Source organism: Cibotium barometz, chromosome 56 (genome assembly GCF_041138505.1).
Source record: "Cibotium barometz isolate CiBa-2024 chromosome 56, ASM4113850v1, whole genome shotgun sequence".
NCBI classification, from domain to species: domain Eukaryota; kingdom Viridiplantae; phylum Streptophyta; class Polypodiopsida; order Cyatheales; family Cibotiaceae; genus Cibotium; species Cibotium barometz.
In genome coordinates, this window is record NC_141101.1 from 30,875,393 (window position 1) to 30,901,205 (window position 25,813).

The 25,813-nt window shown below is 38.5% G+C and overlaps 1 protein-coding gene across 2 annotated transcripts; it reads left to right on the forward strand.

Moving 5' to 3' along the window:
• Positions 1-23,160: 23,160 nt before the first annotated feature.
• Positions 23,161-25,333, forward strand: LOC147607118 (uncharacterized). 2 transcript variants are annotated; one of them, XM_086791454.1, is made up of 3 exons: positions 23,168-23,697; positions 24,537-24,890; positions 25,023-25,320. In XM_086791454.1, exons 1-3 carry the CDS (start codon positions 23,254-23,256, stop codon positions 25,119-25,121), a joined length of 897 nt encoding a protein of 298 aa, XP_086647580.1. In that variant the 5' UTR covers positions 23,168-23,253; the 3' UTR covers positions 25,122-25,320. The 2 variants fall into 2 exon arrangements, with proteins under 2 accessions (XP_086647581.1, XP_086647580.1); XM_086791455.1 differs by lacking the exon at positions 24,537-24,890 and having other exon boundaries at positions 23,161-23,697; positions 25,023-25,333.
• The last annotated feature ends 480 nt before the right edge of the window (positions 25,334-25,813 follow it).

Below are 25,813 nucleotides of genomic sequence, written 5' to 3' on the forward strand. Positions count from 1 at the left end.
CATGGTCTATCAATAGAACCATTGGATGAGGAATCTCTTGGTTCGCTCAATGACTGTGATTGCTGACTTGCATTCTATGCAACCACATTTCCACTTACATCAGCCCCAATAGTAACTTTTTCAACAGTATACCAGCTACTCATCTCATCAAATACATCCCTCCTTACCCTCAATTCACGTGTAGCAGGATTATAACATCTATATCCCTTTTTCTCAAGGGAATAACCAATAAACACACATTTTTCTGCTTTTGGATCCACCTTAGTATGTTTCTCCTTCATGTTATACACCCACACTTTCCTTGTGTGGTCATCAATGAATGTTACGAAGTACCTGCAGTCACCCATAGACATAGTCTTTTCAAGATCCCATACATCTGAATTCACAACATCTAGTACATTCCTGCTCACATTTTTGTCATGTGGAAATACATCTTTTGATTGCTTTCAAAATTGACATGCTTCACAAACTTTCTGCATACCTTCAACTTTAAACTTAGGTAGCCCTGTCACAATTTCTTTAGTCTGCATAGACTTCATTCTTTGCACATTTACATGCCCAATTTTCTTATGCCAAATGTATGTATCTGCAACAACTTTTGAACCATTTGCAAATATTGCAGCACTCACTTCACACATATTTACATTCCATGTAGACATTATGCCCACTCTGTTGCCTTTTGCAACCAACCTGCACTTATCTTTAAAGGCTTCTACATAGCAACCATCAGGGTTAAATCGGACTTGCAAATCCTGCTCAATCATCTGGCCAATAGAAATCAGATTCTTTATAATGCTTGAAACATGAAGTATATCTACAAGGTACTTCACCTTACCATCCTGCATAGACAATGGCACATCTCCAACATGGGCAATCGGATGATGAGCAGTGTCATCCCTTGTTTCAACAAAACCTGGTCTTTCAAGACTCTTCATTTCCTTGAACCACTCACCACGACTTGTCATGTGGTTTGAAGCACCTAAAGTAACATACCATGCATCATCTTTACATGCTGCTACATCATTTCCAGACACAACATTAACCACATGTTGCCTAACAAAAAACCTCTCATTATCTACATTCTTTCTGCTAGAGGATGCTTAGTTATTTTGTTGCACTTTTTCATTTCACATGTCACTCTGCTTCTTATAGCAATCGCCTACACTTGTCTAGGCTTACCATAGTAAAAACATCCTCGTGTATCATTATTCTACCTTTGCCAATTACACGACCTCTTTGACTCCCCTGCCTCTAAGCTAGCCTCTTCCACCTATGTATTGTTGTTGTGAATCCTAACTGTTCCTACTGTTGTTGCTGACCATAATTTCGATTACCTATTTAGTCACCACCTTGACCATGTCCACAACCTCTACCTCGTCCTCTACCCGTACTTATGTAGAAGGCCTGCTTCTCTGAGCTGTTTTTGTTTTATGAATACTATTGATATTCACCCAAGTTCTCTTCATCAATAATTAGCATTGACACCAAATCTGTGAAGTTGGGAATGTTCTCCCGAGTCTGAATAGATTTCTTGAATGCCTTGTATTGTGGCTCAAGACTACGTAGACACACTTCCACCTTATCATCATCATCAATAGAAACACCAATTGATGCAAGGGATTCCACAATGACCTTGATCTTCAAGGTATAATCATTCACAGACATATTCTTCTTCTCTACAGTATAAAGATAATTCTTCAACTGAATCTTTCGTGCCTTGGTATTAGTTTTATATAGCTTCACCCCAAGGTGTCCCATGCCTCCTTAGGTGACTTGGCATCCTGTATATGCCCAATCATGGTGTCTTGTATACTAATAGAAAGCCAATACATGACTTTCTTTGCTCTTTGATTCCAATCCTTGAACTCTTTTATATCTGTAGTAGTTGGATTGATCTCTGTTATCTTCGGTGCCTCCTCATGTTCAGCTTCAATGTAGTCCCAATATTCTTTTTCCATTAGAAAATTTGTCAATCCAAACCTCCAAGCATGGAAGTTGTTCTTATCAATCTAAACCTCCAAGCATGGAAGTTGTTCTTGTCAAGCTTCTCTACAACAATCTAGTTTATTCCATCATTCGACATGTTTTCTACAACATAAATTTACCAAAAATAATACTCTTGCTTGATCTGCATAAACTGTTGTATTCTCTGTACCCAAACTGTTACAACAACCAGTGACCTCAATTTGCATACATACACCCAATGACAACTTTGAGACCTTTTTGTAGTACACACAGTGTTTGCACAACCAATTGCCCTTCCTAGAGTTCCAAAAACAGAGTTCTCTAGAGAATGGAAATTAACCCACAATGCCCGCTCTGTGAACGCTAGCGAATTGAAAAACAAAGGTCTACATGCGCCCAAAACACTTTTTTGGCCCAAAAAATATCTATCCAATAGACAATATAGTTGCCTTGTAGCTTTGCTCTTGCGAAAAAATCTCCTCAATCTTAGTTCGTTTGCCGGTGCCTCCCGACGAGCTCCCGACAAGGGTCACAAAGGGGGAAGAGTAGATGAAGCTCTTACCCTCATACCGCTTTCTATGCTTCTCTTGCTTGCCACTTAGCCCTTAGCATGAACTAGGATCTCATACCATGAAAAGATGTAGGAGGGAAGAGAGCTGGAGCTCTTGCAAGAATACACACACTCACACAAACCCTAGAAGAGAACACACAAAGTGAGAGGCTGAAAATTATTCTTCTTCTTCACACAACAAAAGAGGTTTACAAAGAAGATAAAGTGACTAACACACATAATAGAGTATATACAAGCAGTCCATAATGTGAACATGCTAAGAGGAGTGGGTAGATGTGGACTAGTCGATGTAGTCCAGTTTGTAGAATCTCTGGCAAAGATATGTCAGTGCTAGCTACCAAACCCACCAGTGATATAAATGTTAAACGGTCATGCAGGCACCTTGTGAGTGTCAGCTCATGTTGAGCATGACATCTCAACAATTCATATCCTGGAAAGTGAATCTACCAACAACATTGTCCTTTCTCGTCGTGTAAGAGATCTCAAAAGCATACATTAGGTGAAATATGGACTCTCATTTTTTTCCCTTAAGGATTTCCACACCTCCTCTCTCTAGAAAAAATGGGCTCATGGTGAAATTTTTTCAAATAGACTCAAAAGTGAGCAGAGTTTACATGCCACATAATCACCAATTTGGGAACTTCTTGAATACTCAAGATTGCTTATCATGCTATATATCATTGGAAAGGTCTCAAAGAGTAGATTCCAAATGTCCAAACTCCGCTCACTTTTGAGTTGATTTGCAAACATTTCACCATGAGCCCATTTCTCCAGAGAGAGGAGGTGTGGAAATCCTTAAGGGGCAAAAATGAGAATCCATATTTTGCCTAATGATTTTGCAAGGTAGAAAGCCATCTCTTTTGCTTTGGATAAAGGTTTTGTTGGGTGAGGAAGAGTTGGAGTACGTTCTTACTTTGAAATGCCCACCATACAAATAGTGATACTACTTCTTTACGGCATGCAAAATGGCAAACATTTCTTGATCACAACATGAAGCTCCCTCTCCTTCTCTCGGTGAGATTTCTACTCTCATAAGCAATCACTTCATGCTCTTGATATAGCACGGCACTAATTCCTTTCTTACTTGCATCAGCCCGTATAGTGAAAGGCTTAGAAAAATTAGGGCAAACCAATATTGGAGATGAAATTAGTGCTTGCTTGAGCTCTTGGAAGCTCTTATAGGCCACCACAATGTCCCAAAAAATGCTTCGCTCTTAAGCTATTGGTAAGTGGGGCTGCCATGTGAGCATAATGGCATATGAACCTCCTATATGAAAGGATGATAATCCCAAAAATCCCCTTAGTTAAGTAGTGTTGGTGGGTGTAGGCCACTCTTTCACACATTGTACCTTCTTGGGATCCATATTAATACGATCATTTCTCACAATGTGACCCAAATATTCCACTTCTTGTGACATAAAGTGCACTTGCATTTCTTGGCGAACAACTTGTGCTCTCTCAACACCTTCAACGCTTGCTCCACATGCATCAAGTGCCCTTCCCTTGACTTGCTATACACAAGTATGTCATCAAAGAAGACCAAAACTGATTTATAGAGGAATGGCTTCAAAACTTTGTTCATGAGAGCTTGAAATGTAGCCGAGGCATTTGATAATCCAAAAGGCATAACCACGAATTGAAATAGACCCCGTTCAGTCTGGAATGCCATCTTAAACTCATAACCATCTTTCTTCCTTATTTGATGATACTACTCGGACTTGAGATCTATCTTAGAGAAATATTTTTCTCCTTTTAATTCAGCAAGTAAATCATCAATCCTTGTTGGAATGGGATATTGATTCTTTATAGTGATCTTGGAATTGATGCACATTCTATAATATCTATCCTTCTTCTTCACCAACAAAACGGGTGAGGCGAAGGGTGATTGGATTGGCTGTATGAATCCCATTTCCAAAAGCTCTTCCACTTGCTTTGCCACCTATTCTCGCTTAACCTTTGAAAGCCTATGAGAAGGCTTATTGATTGGTTTTACATCCTTATCAAGCTCTATGGCATGGTCGACTTATCAAGTAACCATCCCTTCATCATGTATTTGAAGTCCATTGTCCTCTTCTTGACAAGTGAGTTGTAGCATGTAAACAAGGCATAAGCTCTTCAACTCTCTCGTAATTCTCTTCGTAGACACCAAGGTTAAAGCATAACTGCAAATTCCATCCAAACATAGCCCTTTGCCTTCATGCATAAACCACAATTTCATGTGCTTCAAGTCTATTGAAAAAGTGCCCAAAGTGTGCAACCAATTGTATCCAAGCACGATACCAATGGGTCCCATGTCAAGCACAATCAAACGGGCATCATAGGCATAATTGAAAGACAAAGAAATGCTTATTGCAACCCAACTCTTACTCAGCTCATGCTGTCCATTTGCAACCTCCACTTTCAAAGGCTTCATCATCTCCCATGGGCATAGTTTCAAAGAATTTATTGATTTAGAGTTCACAAAACTATGTGTGCATCCTGAATCAACAAGTATGTGAATGGATCTACCCCCAATCTTTCCCATGAGCCTTAAAGTATTGAAACCTTTGCATCCTGCTTTAGCTTCTTGTGAAATGGCACATTGCATGGCTGTCCTTTCTTTTACTTCAACTTCTACCCAATCCTCTCCACCCGGATCAAATGGAAACTCTTGAGAAAGGGTCAAGAGGAGGCTCTTCTATCACATCATTAACACAATCTTGAAATTATGCCTCATCTATGTAATCCAATGGTTCCTCTTCATCTTCAACCACCTCAAAGATCACGTTAGCCTATACCTCCTTTGCCTTGCAAATCGTTTTATGCTCAGGATTCCATTTCTCATTATAAAGGAAGCAAATCCCCTTCTTCCTCTTCTCATCCATCTTTTCTTGTGTGACAATTGCTTAATCACTTTTCCTTTAAGGGAAGAGGATTTAACATCACTTTTCCTTTAAGGGAAGAGGATTGAACATCACTTTTGAGAGGAGGTTTGATCATACTTTTCCTTTAAGGGAAGAGGATTTAACATCACTTTTGAGAGGAGGTTTGATCATACAAGCACTCCATTTCACATTTCTTGGCTGTCCATACACACTAGGATATTGTTGAATGGGAGAAGAAGTTGGAGTGAAGCTTACACAAGGTACATAAGGTGTTGAAGAGGTAGAAGTTGGCCATTTTACTGCATTTGGGCTAAAAGTAGATGGCTTAGTTGACCCCGCATAACATCTATTTGCAACACCCACCTTATTCTTAGATTCAAAGACCTCCGCATAATAAATGGCATCTTGTAAAGTTTGAGGTATTTGAGCCTTCACATCATCTCCAAGTGATGCTTGCAATACATGTATGTATTTCACCATCTTGTTGTACTCATTCATTCCTGCAACAAACATGAAAAGCTTCCTAAATTGGTTACTATACTCCTTGACAGAACTTCCCTTTTGCTCCAAATCATACCATTGTCCCACCAATTGAGCTCGCTCCAATGGAGATGTGAAGTTTTGAAACATGGCATCCTTGAATGCCTCCCAAATATCAAAATGCATACCCTCATGTTGAGTAAACCACCACCATGAATGGGCATAATCTTCCAAATGCAACACGAAAAAATGTACTTTGTCTTCCTCTTCATTGGGATACAATGCAAAGTACATCTCCATCTTGTTAAGGATGCCCACTTTGATGGTCTCTTGACTTTCCTTTCATACCACCAAGATTCCCATGTGGATTTGGTGCATGGTCAAATCTGTCCACACCCCTTTTTGTACACCTAAAATCCGGTCTTCAAGAGCAAACATTTCATCCATCTTGTCCACCATTTGATGCATCAACTTGGCATTCTCATTGCCTTGACGCACAAGCTCACTACTAATGTAAAGCACCTCATTTTGGACATCTCTTTGTGCATCCTTGATTGCATCGGTGAGAGCAATCCTTAACATATCCAAAGTGATGTTTCCAAATGAGATTTGATCATATCCACTAGTGTGCACCGTTATGCCTTCATTCACTATTTTTCCACTAATGTCATGTAGAGGTACCCTTTCTTGTTGCATTGCCCTTGAGTTTTTCCCATGTTAAAAAATAGAATGTGGTGCCACATTTTGACCATGTGGATCTTCACCCAATGGAGTGTCAACCACAAGTACCATGCCATCACAAACCATCTCATTGGAATCATCTTGAACTTGGTTCCCTTCCACGGGCACTTATGCTTGAGCTTTCGATGGCCTTCCATGTTTTCCCATGCTACCAAGTGGTCAATAGAGCAAACAACAACCAAATTTTCAGTTCTTTAGTTTGTCGTGTTTGTCTTGATGAGAGGAACACTCCTATCATCTTGAATCACCACTTTGAGAATGCCTATACCTCTCTATTTTAACTTTTAGCTAAAAGTTAACATAGGTGAGGTTGACCACCCAAACAGTAACAAAATTGGGAGATCGTTGACTCATTTGGAAGCTCTTAGGAGTGCTCTTAGTCTATGTAAACATCTTGAATTTAGTCCTCCACACTGTTTTGGGCTGAATTGGAACTTTCAGTTAGACCAAACTAGTCCCCTTTATACCCTAAAACGGTGTCCAAATCAACCACTTGATGGCTTGTTAGATGTGTCTTAAAATGCCTGTTTAAGGCTTCCCAATGCCCTTGAGAGATCTTGAATGGTTTAGGAATGAATTACACTTTTGTATTCACTACAAAGTGTAGGAAAATCACAAAAATGTTGCCATAATCTCCCCACAATACGGACCAAATCTCAATCATAATCCACTAGCATTCGCTCAATGTCCAATCATGACATAATGTCCCAAGTAATCACCACCAAAAGCATACACTTGCCCATGCAACTCTTGTACTTTAAACACCACCAAGTGTCAATGGCATGCTCAATCAAGTAACATTTGGCTTCCATATCCTTGGCATGCTTGCAGTGTAGTCAAGTTGTGTGTCAAAGGAGCGCTTTATGCTTGCCGATCTCCCGGCCAAGCCTTCCCACCCTCGTACCTAGTCCGAATATAAGCACAAGTTGGGGCCAAGTCTTCACATCCAATGTACCTAATCCCCCTCCTTGCCGCTTTTCCAAAAGAACTCACGCGACAAGGAGAGTTCATGCCATGCTCCCCCCGGGCCTCTCCTCCAATGCCCGAGCTACCCTCACAAGCATACTAGATGCTAGGAAATTGAAGTGAGAATACAAGTGAGTTGTATGTGGATGTAACTTCAAAAGATAGGGTAGGAGCACTCACAATGTGTTTATCATGACTCATGCTATTTTCATATTATCAATTACAAAATGAGCATGCACTCATGCTTTCCTCCAATCATCATAGTAGCTCCAATACACCAAATCATATCCAAAAAACATCCAAATAGCATCCAACACCATGTGAATCAAAAGGTCCACGAATTACCCAAAGTAAAGGCTCCCAAGGTTAATGCAATCATAGGCACATGCATGCACTTGCTTTATTCCAAGTTTTGGCACTAATATGAAATCACATACCATTGTTTTCATGGACAACACTTCAAACCTTTGCCTTCACTTCATAACCATCATTATGTCTAAGAGAATCATCCAAATGGCAATTAGAAACTCTAATATGCCAAGGAATTCAAAGGAGTTGAAATCACATTCAAGGAGCTTGAAGAAATGGCATTCCAAGCTTGAAGAAATGCCATTCAAGGAGCTAAAACGAAGCCTCAAAAATTTAAAATGTGCACAATGGAAAACGTAGAAGAAAACCATACATGCTATAGATAGCTTCCACGCTTAATCAAAATGTAGCTTCCAAAATTTCAACACATGCATAGTAGGACGAATGAAAGAAGCACCATATTTGTTGTAGATCACTACCATGGACACACTTGTTGAAGCACCACGCATAATGTCTTCAAAGAAGATCTCCTATGGACGATGCTGTGCACAGAGTCGTAGATAGTAGCATGGTGAAAATCGACGCCATTTTTCTCTCCTCGTGACCATAGAGTTGGTAAATGACTTCTACAACCCTAATAGAGCTTCAATGGAACTAAATAGCCTTGATTTGGCACTCAAATCTCCAGAAAACTACAACAAATGGTGGCAGACCCATGAAACAGGAATAACGGCCTCCTCTCACATTCTAGGGTTCTATGTGATGCTCAAGACTAGCTCTATGTGATGCTCAAGACTAGCTCTATGATAGCCCCAAAGAATGGCAACCAAGAGAAGCTTGAAATGCATGCAAAATGACTATGGAAAACTTGCACACAAGAAGGAGATTACTTAAAACTAGTTTGATTAGTATCATTAATCAAGATTAGTACATTTCCCCCAATTTTGGTCCTCCATTCAAATTTGGAGCGGCTACCTCACATTTTGGCCCATAGTGACCCATAGCCCCCAAAAGCTTAGAAACAATCCAAAAATCAAACAAATTTCCATTGTCCCATAATCTCCATACCCATTTTTTGATCAAGAAATCAAGAAAGTAAAGAAAAATTTCAAGAAACTCAAGAAAGATCAAGAAAGTCAAGAATTCCAAGAATCTCCCAAATTTTCTTGAATCTAAGATGGGAATAGATCAAAGGCATGACTGTGATACCACTGTAATGCTGGAGAGAGAGAGAGAGAGAGAGAGAGAGAGAGAGAGAGAGAGAGTGCACTCATAATGGAGTACGACATGCACTCAAGGGAGTACCATAGCCATGGAAGCTTGGAGCTCCAAGAAAGTATGATTTGATTAGTCAAATGATTAGATGCCCCTGGTTACAATTTGTTCACTTATATACTTGCCCACCTTTTCACACTTATTAATGTTGGACCTCTATACTTGCATGGCCATATCCATGCCCATGGGCTTCCCTTATGTCCAAGACCAGGCTCCCTTCATTACACTCATGCTCCCCCCTATGCATTCAAGCTCTTACTAAATCTTAACATAGGCAAAGTGGTTTTGAGGGGAGGCCAAAAGTAATCATATGTATACCTTATTAGACTAGGTGTACTCCAAAAATATTACCATCATCCTAAACCATCACACGGTAACCATTATGGAGTATTAATTGGGCTATAAGGAGGGCCTCGTGTGTAGATATGTGCCATATACACAAGTTGACCAAGATTGAGTATTATTATTTAGATATTAAAGTGGTTTTGGGGGATATCAGAAGAAAAACTAGATGCTATAAAAGTAGCTAGCCCCAAAACTTACTCCCGTTGTCTCATATGAGATTTATTGGGAAAATTTCCTAGCCTATCAACTATATTCTCCTAATTCTCTTACTCCAATTGTCTCGTCATATGAGATTTGGTGGAAAAATTTTATAGTTTGACAATTGTATTCTCCTAATTCATCACTTATCCCACCATGATTTGTTTTTTTTTTGCTAGGTGTAGCACACCTATCAGGGATTCTTCTATGTGTCTATTTATAGAACATCACATTATCATCTACCTCTATATCGGGGATGCTTGTAAGTGTCTATTTATAGAACATGACATTATCATCTATCTCCCTTTCCTCATATCTATTCATGCCAAGGGGCATTATCTCATACTCAACTTTTTTTGCTTATTTTTGGAGTACATTATAGCAAGATCTTTCACTCATATGAGCCAGCAAACCCTTGATATCTAAAGATTGGGCAACTATGCTCTACTTATATTAAAGTCAATCCCTATAAAGTCCATTCCGTGATCCATAGGTTGCACATCTGGGAGTTGACTCGCAGTTTGGTATTGCATACATAAAACTATTTCACGGAGGGCTGACTCACCCATTTGTGGTACTGCATACATACCACCTATTTCTTACAGAGGGTTGGTCACACATGAATAATAACATTCACACTCAGAAACATTTGACAAACTAGGGGGAGTTTCTCCAATTACGTATGGCTAGCGGCAAAATAGTCTCCATGCTATGGTTTTTCATGAGTGATTAGTTAGTTAGGGATTCCATCCAAGTGATGGATTTTAACCTTCGCATCCCAAGACATGCCTTTCTAGGCACATAACACTACGTAAATCTTATGACTAGTAGGTAGATAGTCTCCATGCTGTGGTTTTCACACATGAATAATGGCATTCAAACTCAAGTGCCTCTTGAAACATTCCACAAACCAGGGGGAGTTCCCTTTCTCCAATTACAAACCAGGGGGAGTTCCCTTTCTCCAATTACATATGGCTAAAAGGACAATAGTCTCCGTGCTATGGTTTTTCATGAGTGGTTAGTTAGTTAGGGAGTCCATCCAAGTGATGGATTTTAACCTTCGCATCCCTTTCTAGGCATAACACTATATAAATCTTATGAGACTAGCAAGTAGATAGTCTCCATGCTATGGTTTTCATCATTGGTTATAGCTAGTTAGGGAGTCCATTTGAATTTATCGAGTTGCTTTCTATCCTTACAAATTTCAAAATCAAGAATCCTACCCTTATTGAGTTGCTTTCTATTCTTATCAAGTTGCTTTCTATCCTTGAGAATTTTTTTAATCATTCATCCTAGCCTGAGGGATGAGGCAAATCTTCTCAAAATCTATGTGCCCCTTTCATTGAAGATTGCATGGTGACCCACATCATCTTGCCCAAATAAATAGAAACTCATTATCCTTCATTACCTTAAATATTGCTTGATCACATGGATCCAATGATGGATCTTCTTCTAATGTTAGTCGAGAAGGCATTGTGCAAGATTTAATGGTATAGAGATAGAAAATACGTGTTAGAGAAGCGAAAAGGATACTTCCTTTCCTGAAGAGCATACATGGGTGTTGTAAATCTAGAAGGGGAGTGAGGGGTGTTAAGAGCTTTGAAAAGGTTTTGTAGATGAGAGGGATGTAGAGGGGTAGTGAGACAATAAATGGGTATCAACTTTAAAAGTGATATTACAGTTGATAAATTTTGAACTAGCTCAATCAAATGTGTCATTAAAGAGTTGATAAATTTTGAACTAGCTCAATCAAATGTGTCATTAAAGAGCTTTGAGGGATGGATGAAGGGTGGTACAAAGCTAGAAGATGTTCTAGAAGAGCTCAAAGGTCTCCTAGGCATGATGGGAGCTAAGAAAGAGAGGATAAATCTAGTGCATGGTATAGTAATAGAGGTGAAAGAAAGAAGAGAATATCTAAGTGTTTTTATCATTAGAAAAACACCTGAGAGAAGAAGAGATATGAGAGAGAAGGGAAGAAGATGGGAAAAAGAGGTGAAAGAAAGAAGAGAATAGAGGTGTCTTTATCATGAGAAAAAAACACCTAGGAGAAAAGGAGATATGAGAGAGAAGGGAAGAAGATGGTAAAAAGATGCAGGGGAGAAGAGAGCTTCAGCTCCTGCAAGCACACACACACTCACAAAACCCTAAAAGAGAACACACAAGGTGAGAGACTCAAAATCTACTTCTTCTTCACTCAACACTCAACACACCATATACAAAGATAACAATACACACATATGAAAAGGTACTCAACTAAATATATACTAGGGTTCTCTATAGTGTGAACCCAACTAAATGAGCTAGTGCTATAACTATGCCACATAGCCTGTCATCCCACTGGCCGTATATCACCCATGATCTCACCAACCATGTCAGTGGTGTAAGTGTGGGGCCTATCCCCCAGGCGGGTCATCAATGTCCACCGGCTCACTAGATGAGCTCGATATCTCAACACTCCCCCTTGAGCTCACTAGAATGGCTGTCACATAGCCTGTCATCCCACTGGCCGTATATCACCCATGATCTCACCAACCATGTCAGTGGTGTAAGTGTGGGGCCTATCCCCCAGGCGGGTCATCAGTGTCCACCGGCTCACTAGATGAGCTCGATATCTCAACACTCCCCCTTGAGCTCAACTCCATCTCATGTACACCAAGCAAAGCCCTGAATCTGTGGAGCTTCTCTGTACCCAATGCTTTGGTGAAGATGTCAGCGACCTGATCCTGTGTGCTGACATAAACAAGGTCAATGTCTCCTGCCAAAACCTTCTCTCTGATAAAATGGTAGTGGACCTCTATATGCTTCGTGCGAGCATGAAAAACTGGGTTCCTGGCCAACTGTATACTACTAATGTTGTCACAAAAAATGATAACTTGTCTATCCATTCATAGACCCAAATCTGCAAGTAGCTTTCTCAACCAAGCTACCACACATGTTATGATCAGTAACACTATGGCTTCATTAAAGGATTGTTTTAAAGACTGTTGAATCTATGAAAAAGGCAAGTTCATATTGGGTGTGTAAGTGGTGTGACTAGTTTTATGTTTGGATGAATATCCGATTAGGGAGCCTGGGGACTCTTTTCCCTGGTACTCGGAACCTAACCAAATTCCTAATTGGATCCCATCACTACAGTGGTTGGGCAGTTGGCTAACCCATGGGATTGGATGGGGTTAGGCTGGACTGATGGATCCGTAAATCGAGACTCAATTTCTGTATAGTATGATAGATGAGGTAAATCTTGGATAAAAATTGTTCTATGGAAAAGAATCAACGATTGTGCCTCTCAATGAGGAAAAAAGCGTTGGTCTCTATGATCCAAGTACAATCTTTTCCCTGATTTGATTATGGGACTTACGAGTTTGGTTAGATCAATTCAGTTAGTTCAGGCTTTTGACTACGTTAGAGAAAAGTTATCCTGGAGGAATCACCCATGCTTTCCGGGCAAGGGAAGTTTTTTTGAGTTCGGCTTTGGAAGAACCAATAGATTAGTCACTTGTCTCGATATCCGTGGGTGAGGCCATTAGGGCTCTTATAAATAAGAGCTCTATGGATGTAAGAGCATAATTTGGTGGGGATTACTCTTTTTGGATAGTAAAAGATAAAACTTATTTCACCAATTTTTAGAAAAGTTCGCCATAACCTCCTTTGTATGGCTGACCATTTTTTAATTTTTCTTAACTTAAAATTACTAAAAATTATCCCCAATTGGTTTTAAGCACTCTAATCAAATTTTACTTTTAAAAGAGAAACAATGTGAAAAGTTTAATTCCAACAGTTAGATTACTTAACTAGGATAAAGAAGGCTTGAATTTAAGAATGAGAGAGGGGGAATGAGAGAGGGGGAAGGCCTTTCGAGCAAGGCATAGCTTCAGATAATCATTTTAAAGATAACAAAAATTAGAAAACTATTAAAAGAATAAAGAAAAAGTAAGATTTCTAACTTACATAAATTTCTGAGAGCTTTCCTTTGGCTTTGATGGTTTGAGGGATCTACTCTTGTTTGCAACAAGAGTGGCCAATTCTTTAGAAGAGGGAAAGGTCAAAAACTAATGAATTATTAAGAAATTCATAGTTCTTAGCTCTGGGGTGGAGCAGAGAGCCCGAGCACCGTATGGTCAGCACCCTCTAGGATCCTTCCTCGCAGGTCACCTAGCGTTCACTCAATAGTTGCTTCCTTGGTCCCTCATCCACTGTACCATCGGAAGCTCACCATTTAATCAAACCAAGGCTAGTCAAGACCTCGGCCGACCTTGCTACGCGAGACGTCCTCCGATGACTCTTCGTCTCATCAGTTGCAACTTTAACAGATAGGTCTCTACGACCTCATTCACAAGATGGTCAAAATGCTTCCCCAGCATTCTTGACATAAAACAGTCATTTAAAATCAAATTTCACAAACAAATACAATTCCAACAATATTCCCATCTTTTCTCATTACTTCGCATCCTTTCACACTAGACCCCATCTTTTTTTCATCTTACCACAATTTTATTTTCATCATCGATCCCTATCACATCACATCATTCCTACATCAAATCACATCTAATCGCATCATCCACACATCAATCCACATCATCCATACATCCCACCACATCAATCCACATGTCAATCCACATTATTCAAACATCTATGCACATCATTCCACATTATCCACACATCAATCCACCTCATTCACATCACATCACATCCATTCACATCCCTTATTATTCATTCACATCGTATATCATTCATTCACATCTTGATTCACATCACATCACATCCATTCACATCCCTTATCATTCATTCACATCCCGATTTATATGCTATCACATTCATTCACATCCTATATCATTCATTCACATCCATTATCATTCATATCTATCCAATTTACATCACATCTCATCGCTTCAATTCTCGTTCATATCCATCACATTTACATCCACATATATTCTCCCACATACATCCACATCCATACTTATCACATACACATCCACATCTATCCTTTCACATACATCCACATCCATACTTATCACATACACATCCACATCTATCCTTTCACGTACATCCACATCCATACTTATCACATACACATTCAAATCTATCCTTTCACATACACACATCCACATCCATTCTTTAACATACATCCACTTCTATTCTTCACATACATCCACATCCATCCATCCATCCATCCACTTCTATTCTTCACATACATCCACATCCATCTATCCATTCATTCCCATCTATCAGATTCACATGACTTCTCATCACATGTATTCACCTCACATTCTCGTCACTCCTATTCTCATCACATCCATCCATCCATTCAGTCCTATCTATCTGATTCGCATCCCATCTCATCACATCTATTTACCTCTCATTCTCATCACATCTATCCATCCATTCATTCTCATCTATTTGATTCGCATCACATCTCATCACATCTATTCTTAGAATGCAAGAGAATCTTTATTTTTGATATAAAGATTCTTTACACATCTATTTATGCATAATTTCAATTTTTAGGAGAATAACTCTTTTGAATTAAAAAGAAATTTCTTTATGCATCTTTCTATGCATAAAATCAAAATTGATGAGAATAACTATTTTGGAATAAAAATAATTTCTTTGTGCATCTATTCATGCATAAAATGAAAATTTAAGAAAATAACTCTTTTGGAATAAAAATAAATTTCTTTATGCATCTTCCTATGCATAAAATAAAAATTGATGAGAATAGCTCTTTTGAAATAAAAATAAATTTCTTTATACATCTTCCTATGCATATGCATAAAATGAAAATTAATTAGGATAGCTCTTTTGAAATAAAAAAAAATTCTTTATGCATCTTCCTATGCATAAAATAAAAATTAATGAGAATAACTCTTTTGAAATAAAAAAAATTTTCTTTATGCATCTTCCTATGCATAAAATGAAAATTGATGAGAACAAATCTTTTGAAATAAAAATAAATTTCTTTATGCATCTTTCTAAGCATAAAATAAAAATTGATGAAAATAACTCTTTTGAAATAAAAATAAATTTCTTTATGCATCTTCCAAAGCATAAAATAAAAATTGATGAAAATAACTCTTTTGAAATAAGAATAAATTTCTTTATGCATCTTCCTATGCATAAAATAAAAATTGATGAGAATAACTCTTTTGAAATCAAAATAAATTTCTTTATGCATCTTCCTATGCATAAAATCAAAATTACACTTTTAGAATCCACAATTGGTGGGGATTACTCTTTTTGGATAGTAAAAGATAAAACTTATTTCACCAATTTTTAAAAATTTTTACCATAACCTCCTTTGTATGGCTGACCATTTTTAAAATTTTTCTAACTTAAAATTACTAAAAATTATCCCCAATTGGTTTTAAGCACTCTAAACTAATCAAATTTGACTTTTAAAAGAGAAACAATATGAAAAGTTTAATTCCAACAGTTAGATTACTTAACTAGGATAAAAAAAGGACTGAATTTAAGAATGAGAGAGGGGGAAAGCCTTTCCAGCAAGGCATAGCTTCAGATTATCATTTTAAAGATAATAAAAATTAGAAAACCATTAAAAGAATAAAGAAAAAGTAAGATTTCTAACTTACATAAATTTCTGAGAGCTTTCCTTTGGCTTGATGGTTTGAGGGATCTACTCTTGTTTGCAACAAGAGTGGCCACCAATTATTTAGAAGAGGGAAAGGTCAAAAACTAATGAATTATTAGGAAATTCATAGTTCTTGGCTCTCGGGTGGAGCAGAGTAACAGTGCATAAAACACTATTAAGCTTTAACAAAGGGGGAGGCTTCTATTTATAGGAAAAAGTGAGCCTCTAACCAAGAAAATTGATTCTAGAATTTTTCAGATCATTTTGGTCAATTTGTGACCATTTTTAGGTCAGTTTAGCTCACTTTTTGGATCTAGTTGAAGCAGGAGAGAGAAGAGATAAAAATGTCTCATTATTTGTGAGTTTAAAACTCAACCACACATGTGAAATAGGCACCTCCTTCGTGAGGGGAATCCCCCCACACTGAGGTGTCAAAAATGCATCATTTCACTAAATATCTCTTCGTTTTTAACTAATATCCTTGTCCTTAGTCAAGTCTTCATCTTATGTGAGTATTTACTTATTTTTAGGGTGATTTTCTTTATTTCTTCGTTTATCTCCTCCATACATTTGGATGAGTTTGATTGGCCCCTTAGAACCTTAATTTAAAATTTTTTAAAAATCTGGACCCCTAGGATAAGTCCTTTTGAACAGATTATAATTGATTTCTAATGCACCTTCTGAAAATCTTTTTGAACTTCTGTTTCGGGGGAATTTATTTTAATAAGAAGATATATTTTTCCATCCAAAAATATCTAAAATCTGAATAATCTCTCTCTAGAATATTTTCTCTCTAGAATATTTTCTCTCTCTACGCCAGAACAGGTCGAAACAAGATCTTTAACATTTTTGAAGAGGGATTTGATTTAGAGGGAAAGATATTGGACATCCTGAGAGGTTGGGGAGGAATCTCACAGACATGGTCCAGATGGCTACCCAAAGGTTGACTTACAAGTTGATTGTTTTTGCAAGTGGTGTTGGAAATGTTCTTAAGAAAATGCTACATTCTTTCTAACTCAAAGATGCTTTCTCAATCATATGTTGATTTTCAATGTTTTCAGATATCTTGTGTTTTGGAAAGAAAGGGGTCATTTGGTTGTCATGCCTGTAAGAGCAAATAAATGGTTGGCTCTAGATAATGAGGCTTTGTGTATGTATTCCCAAACTATGCATAGGTTGTCCAAGTGGGAGATGGAGATGTTCCCTTGGTGAATTGACCTTGAGAAAGGTCATGTTTTAGAGTGGGAGAAAGATCTCCACAGCATCTCAAGCTTGGGAATCCTCTCAATGTGGAGAAGGTGGTTGATGAGGAGATGGAGAAAAAGAGACCTACACAAAGGATAGTTAAGTCGTGTTCTTTATCAATGTAAGCATCTACTAACTATTACTCATTGTCTTGAGTTGCTCATTGCTTTATTTTTCATGTGTAAGACAAAGACAAAGTTGTGGAAGAGCAGCCAAGGGCGGACTTATTGGATGCAGAGATAGACATGAATATTGAGGATACTCATGATGATGGTAACTCTTTTCGAACCTCTCTAAAATTGAGCTTGGGATATTCTTTTTGTTGTGTTGATACTACATTATGTCAAGTTATGATTTTGGCTTTCTAATAAGGAAAGTTGTTTGACATTAAATCTTTCTTTGGATTGTTTTCAAGATGAGGGCCTTCACGGCTAAACAACCTTGATCATTTCTAAAAGAATGATAACATATGCCTACTAGCCAGATGTGCCAGTTTCGGATGTGTCATGTGGGGATAGTCCAAAGTGTTTGGACATTGTTGGGGATTATATTGCTATTGGCAAGGGTTTTATAAATGGCACAAAGAATTAATCTTACACCATAGTTCATGAGTACATACAAAATTCCTCACCCAAGGGTAGACAATATGCAAGAAAAGGGAGATCAGTTTCTTGGGTGGCTGATTTGATATTTTTGGACCTCCCTTTCGGTGGAGTGTTACATGGTGTCACCAACTCTAGGCTTCTATGGGATACAGTATCTGAGGACCATGTCTGGTATGGAGTGGGTTTGGCTGCATGACTCTTGGTGATTCTAGTGGGTTGTTGATTATGGCATCAATGGGAGGTAATATTCCATGTGTTAGAAGATAATAAGAATTTACTTTTGTCTTGCGATTTGGTTGATAAAAGTTATGTTATGTTTTATAGGAGAGATAGTGGGTTGAGTTGAGAGCTATTACCATGTATCAAATTTGGAGATTTGGCACCGTGTTATTGTCATGCATCACTCATCCTATGGATACTATGAGACTGGTGGTTTCCAGACAAAGGTAGTGTGTTTAGTGGTGGTTCCAGGGAAATTTGTTCAATATATATGATTTTTCTTGCCTCATTTGGTTGTTGTCAACCTATTGCAAATATACGTCTTCTATGCTCTTGCAATTCGCACAGAGGTATGATTCCTACAATTTACTGCTTGGAGAGTGCACCTCTTTTCGAGGCGCTTCATATGTATCTTATGGATTCGGTGGTATACCATTACTTGCCAGATGTGTCTCTCATGCTAGGGACGTCGGGGGTGTGGATATCCGTCGTGTTTTGGAGCATAGTGTTACTTTGATTGCAAGGTATTTGGAGTTGTTCGATCACTCTGATGGTGTTTGCCTTGAGTTGTGGCACAGCTCCTCTACTTAAGGCATGTTTGAGGTCTAGTCGTTTATGCGCTTCGATGGACTCTAACGAGGTCTTATGTCTTTATAGGCATAGCCATTGCCTCTAGCTAGGAGGAGGTAAGGACGCCAGGGGGAGGCTAGCAGTTCACATGATTGGGATGATGATATTGATGAGCATGTGGGATGGAATCCATATGATTAGTGAGCATCTAGACTTATTCAGTGCTACATTTATTTGACTTTATTTTTTTGATGTGCTTGGCACTACTTTCACTCTATTTTGTTATGGATTTAGTGGTGTTTTGCATTAGGTCAATGCTTGAGGATCCTACTTTGTTATTTTGGTTGCCTTCATGCATATGCTTCTTCAAGACAGGAACATTCAAGTTTGATCTACAATACACAAACATACTTAAACACATGTGAATTTGCAAAAACCAAACAATTTTTATTCTTTATAATTTTCTATCCAAAGTGTTCTGTCAAAGTATGCCAAAGCAATGGCAAGAACCATCACTGGAGATGCACGTTTTGGGAAGGACCATGAAGATCGACATCACGCTCGTCATGTTTTTATAGATAATGAGTGTGACTTAACTTGATTTGTTTTGGTGTATGTAGTGGACAATGCAACACATGGTTTTTTTGTTTGCTTGTTGGGAGCCATGATTGGCGATTTTGATACGGTCAGTCTTGATTAATGCAGATATTGTTGGGTATTGTTTCGTGCAATCAAAAAATTATAGTTGGGGTGGTATTTCATTTTTTTATGGTGATTGATGTGATCTTCTAATGTGCTACTCATGTCTTGTGCTCACTTTTCATTGTTTTTTGTTGTAAAAGTTTATCGAGAAACTTCTAATTTTTTGGGATTTGTTGCTAAGTTTCGCTCTAATTTTCAAATAGCTTGGAAATGGTTGCTTGGGGTTTGGTAAGACTCCAAATAACCTACCATTGGTGAAGAATGCATATCTTGTAGGATTTTCAGCTTGAAGGATGAGTGAAGGACCAAATAGACCTTTTCCTTGTACTACGAAAGAAACCCATTTGTGCACCTCAAAATGTGGTTATTCATCACATAATCCTTGCTATAATTTTTGAAACATTGAACCAGCCATGTCGTCCACCAAATACTCCTCTTGTATCTCATGGATCCAATCATAATGCACCTCTGAAATGGCATATATAGTGCAAGTTCATAATTTAAAGATGTAAGGGGGAAGAGAGCTTAAGCTCTTGCAAGCAAGCACACACACACACTCACACAAACCCCAGAAGAGAACACACAAGGTGAGAGGCTGAAAATTCTTCTTCTTCTCTACACAACAAAAAAGTTTTACAAAAGAAGATAAAGTGACTAACACACATAATAGAGTATATACAAGCGGTCCATAATGTGAACACACTAAGAGGAGTGAGTAGATGTGGACTAGTTGGTGTAGTCCAGCTGTAGAATCTCTAGCGGAGATATGTCGGTGCCAACTACCAAACCTACCAGTGATATAAATGTCGAATGGTAATGTAGGTGCCTCATGAGTGTCAGCTCATGTTGAGCTTGACATCTCAACACTCCCCCTCAAGCTCAACTCCAGGTCATGAACTCCAAGCATATCTTGAAATCTATGGAGCTTCATAACTCCCAAGGCCTTTGTGAAGATGTTAGTGACCTGATTCTGTGTGTGCTGACGTAGGCCAGGTCGATGTCACCTACCAAGACTCTCTCCTTGATGAAGTGTTAATGTACCTTAATGTGTTTCGTCTGCGCATGCAAAATTGGGTCCTGGCCAACTGTATACTGCTAAGATTGTCACAATGTATGACAACCTTTCTCTCCACATGCAACCCCAAATCAGCAACAAGTATCTTGCGTAACCAAGCTAGTACCTCATATGCTGCCACCGCAGCTCCTCTCTATACTTTGCCTCTGTGCTCAACAAGGAAGTTGTGGGTTGCTTCTTGCTGCTCCATGTCACGGTAGCACTCCCCAATGAAAACATAAATCACTCTCTTTGTGTCTTTGATCGACGACGATGAAACGCCTCTCTTTGTCTTTTTTGTCGTATAGCAGAACGGTTAATCTCCTATACTCTGTCTCATGAAGTCTATGCGTAGTTTTTTATTTTTTTTAAGAGGAGGCTGTGTTTCATGTTTTGTCTCTCCCTCTCTCCTGTGTGGACAATCTCTTTCTCGTGCATGTGATGCAAAGCTCTCTCCCTCTCTCTCTCTCTCTCTCTCTCTCTCTCTCTCTCTCTCTCTCTACTATGAAGACGATTCATAGGAGAAACTGTGTGAATAAGAAGGGAGAGGTGGACGTTCATCGTTGTCGCTCAGTGCCTGCTTGTTTGGGCTTAAGACACCTAAGGTCTTAATTAATTAACCACGACCGTTCCCGGAGGATTCACTCTTAAAAAACTTATGATATCACGTGAGTGTACAAGAGGGGGGGGTTTTCGAAATGAGACATAAGTTTATAAGGTAGGGGTAAGGCCATGTATTTAGGTAAATACTAAATCTTAAATTTAAGTTAGGGGGGAGGGGCCGAGAGGGGGGGGGGAGGGGGGGAGATGGAGCCCTATATAGCAACATTAAGGATATGTCAAAAGTAATTTTGATGAGCATAGTTGTACAAAATTCTTGCAATGGTTTGGTAGCATTCGAGCAATACTTAACATCTATTTCTTGGTGGGGTGTACTGTTAAGAAACCCTATGTATCACGTGCGCTTAAGGGTTATTTAAAAAACTTCTTACTTGTAAATTTTTCATGAATAAAATGACCCCTTTTTCTTTATGTACTTACAGGTATTTTTTCAAAATTGATTAAAAAAACCCCTTCTCTAAATGTATTTCTTTAAATTCATCTTAAAATTTTGAATTAAAAAACCCCTTCATTTGAACTCATGTGGTATCCTTACATATTTTTAGGTGAATCCTCCGAGGCAGTACGCATGAAGTACTTATGTTTGCTCAATAAGGTTCAAAGTAACATGCTTTAATCTAAGGAGAGGGGGTGTGTAAATGCTAGAGAAAAAATATACATATAAGGAAGGGGATGACATAGTTATTTTTAAAGGTATCCTTATAAGCTTAAATAGGGGGTGTTATCATCTTATGTGCATCATATATAGGAGGTTTTCTTGAGGTTCATGCACGTAAGTGACATCCCCTTTTAGTGTGAGTGAATCCCTAGAGGGCCCGTTAGGGCCTGGTCAATTAATTAATAGAGTGAATAGTGAATATATATAGTCAATGCACTTTTTCTACAAATTAAAAATCATGCCAAGAGTTACCACCTCCACACTTCTACACTTGTCCATTGCATGTCACACAAAAAAAGTATACTAGCTAGTAGCAGATAACACTTGGGCCACCAACCCCTTTATCTAGAAACACTTGGGCTATGAAGAAGTATGATGGATACCTTACCTACCAAAGGAGTTACTTCAAACCCCTTTACCCCATTAACACTTGGGCCATTAGCTAGTAGCACCCCTTTACCCCATAAACACTTGGCCATGTAGAAGTAGTATGACTACGTAACTTACACTAAAGGGGGATGCATTAAGGACTTAAAACCCCTTTACCCCATTAACGTTTGGGCCATTAGCTAGTAGCACTAACCCCTCTACTCCAAAAACACTTGGGCCATGTAGAAGTGGTATGGCTACCTAACCTATACCAAAGGGGTTTACATTAAGCACCTCAAACCCCTTTGCCCCATTAACACTTGGGCCATTCGTCGCTAGTAGCACCTGCCCCTCTACCCCGAAACACTTGGGCCATGTAGAAGCCTACCAAAGGGGTTTTTACATTAAGCACCTCAAATTTGAAGCTTTCACCATCCTTTTTGAGGCATTAAACCCAAAAAAAGGTAATGTGTGAGAAAATTTACCCTTCAAAAGAAAAGGCTACATTTGTGAAAAAATCTTTAGAGAATGCCCTTGGTCACCTTGCTTAGGTAAATTGGGCAAAAAGTTAATTGACGTACTTCAAGTAGTTGGCATTACAAACGGGTAATGAATCTCATTGGCATGGGCGTGGCAGGATCACGACAAGAAGTCATATTTTCCGGACACCCGTACTGGGCGGGCGGTACATGGCCCCTTGTGTGTGAAATCAATTGACATATCAATGGGTGTACCAGCAGCCATAATCAATGGGTGTACCAAAGCCACAAACATTAAATGTTTTTGAGAGGCAAGGAGAAGGTGGGGGACGATTGAGACTTTGCTTTTAATTACGCAGCAGTTGGCCTTCTGTGGCATTTGCATGAAGCTCGGCTAGCTAGCTTGGTATTGTATTATTGCTGTTGAAATAATGGCTTCTGATTATAGCTTCCAAGACGTTCATGGCGAGCTTCTGCACACTTGGGCGGCTCATCTGGGCTCCGATTCTATTGAAGCCCTAGCTTCAGCTACCCCTCCTGATCCACAAGCTTATCGCCCTGCTAATCCATCACCTTCCGCCATATCCAACCCTGCCTTCCTTGTAGATCTCAATGCAGACCACAGTCCATTCAACAAGGAATCCAACGGCTCTTATAATTACCAGCCTCAGTACGTGGACGAAGATCACCAAGCTTTCGCTCGCGCCTGCATGTCCGCCCTCTACTCCACGCCGCATAATGATGAAGCGCACAAACGATTAGCACGTAAACCCGCATCAACCGTGGCTACGGAGGCTTTTCGGCGAAGACAACTGACTCGCCACTTCCACACCCTGCGAGCTTTGCTTCCCGCAAGCGATGCTCCCCAAGTGAACGTGAGTGTGTTTTTGCTTTATTGTGCTTGTTTTTAGATTAAATGTAGCTTAAGTCACTTTGCCTTGCTTGGAGAAAAGGACTTATTTTATTCCCGACTTCAGAAACACTGCCCCTTATTTTATCAAGTAGTGCAATCATAATGTGTGTGCGCGCGCGCATGTGTGTGTGTGTGTTGTGAGAGAGAGAGAGAGAGAGAGAGAGAGAGAGAGAGACCAAACCACCTGATATGCTATGATGAGGAGAGAGGAGAAAACATTTGATGTGCTAGGTATGATGAGGAAAGTAGAGCATGCTTGATATGGTATGATGAGGAGAGGGATATAAACATTTGATCTGCTAGGTATGATAAGTTATGATGAGGAAAATAGAGCATGCTTGATATGGTATGATGAGGATAGATATAGAAACATTTTATACGCTAGATAGATATACTAGATATGCAGTGGATGAGGAAAAGTGGAGCATTTACTTATAGCTTAGATCAACCTCAATCCTCTTATTGTTTGGTTAGCTATCAAATTTCAACTACCACTAGTGTCTTCCTTAGAAGGGTTTTTTTTTTAGCATCAGCTATCCTATTTTAAAATCCTAAATTAGAAAAAAAAAATTACAATGAAAGTATGGAGACTAGAGGGAACACAGTTCTAGGCTTTGCCAACATTTTCTCTCAAAAGTCATCTTTATATCTTCATTAACAATTTTAACATTGATATTCTCCTTATACGTATTGAAATGTCAATATGTGTGGTCAAAATCATCTTCTTTGTTCTCATATGTAGGTATACTAACTTTATTCACAAATGACGCACCTATGCTTTTCTTTCAACTTATTTCTTAGGGTGATCGATGCTCTATTATTGAACGCACTTGCATATACATCCACTCCCTTAAGAGTCAAATTCACTTCTTACAACTAAAGGGGAGGATCATGAAATCAATCAAGTCCATGGAGAATTACACAACAAATACACCAATTACCAAAATATCCAATTATGATCAAAATTTTGATGCACCTCATGTGGAGCTAACAGTTGCCAAAGATAACATTATCAACATCAACATTGGTTGTCATAAGACCAGCCAAATTTGCTTCTCTAGCATATTGCACATACTAGAGCATATGGGTTTGGAAGTCACAAGTGCTAACCAGTCACAAGGGCAAGGAACAATTCTATATGCCATTTTTGCAAAGGTGAGACTTTCACACCCTAAACTTTCAACTTTTACAAAGCTACGAGACTCTAACATAATTAAATAATCACAAAATATTGAGCTCAAACGTATTAAATCTAAACCAATCATTTTTGGGATGATGTTATGGTAGGCACAACAACTCGACTATCCTATTGAGGAGCTAAGATCAACGCTTTTTCTTATGGCAAGTCAACACTTTAAGGCTCCTTCAAGCTTCAAATGTTCTTAACAGTCTTATCAATGTTCTTGTTTGCCAAGGTTGTTCTTGTTGAGATTTTGGTCAATTTTTTTTTATCAAAATCATGCTTTATTTTAAAAATATTATGTATCTAACATTGCGTTTGTTGAGGTATTAGTCAATGTTTTATCAAAAGCATGCTTTATATTGACAATCTTATGTATCTAACATTGCTTTTGTTGAGGTATTGGTCAATGTTTTATCAAAAGCATGCTTTATGCTAACAATCTTATGTATCTAACATTGATTTTGTTGAGGTATTTGTCAATGTTTTATCAAAAGCATACTTTATGTTGACATTATTATGTATCTAACATTGCCCATAAAACATTGCCCATAAGTAAAAATACTTCTCGTTAATGTTTTATCAAAAGCATGCTTTATGTTGACAATCTTATGTATCTAACTTACGTATCTAACATTGCCATAAATAAATATACTTCTTGTCAATGTATTGTTAAAAATACTTGCATTACTTATGAACATACGTTGTATGTTTGTGTGGAGGTTCCAAGTAAAAATTCATTGATGGTATGTGACTTAATAACCTTGTCATGTCTCATATTCATACCATTAGGGGAAGGTTGAGATATTCTAGGGGGCCTTTAAGAGTGAGCATGATTAAAAGAGAATTTGTAAGTAATGGGAGGATGCCACACTGGTAAGAATGTTTGGTTCCTTAT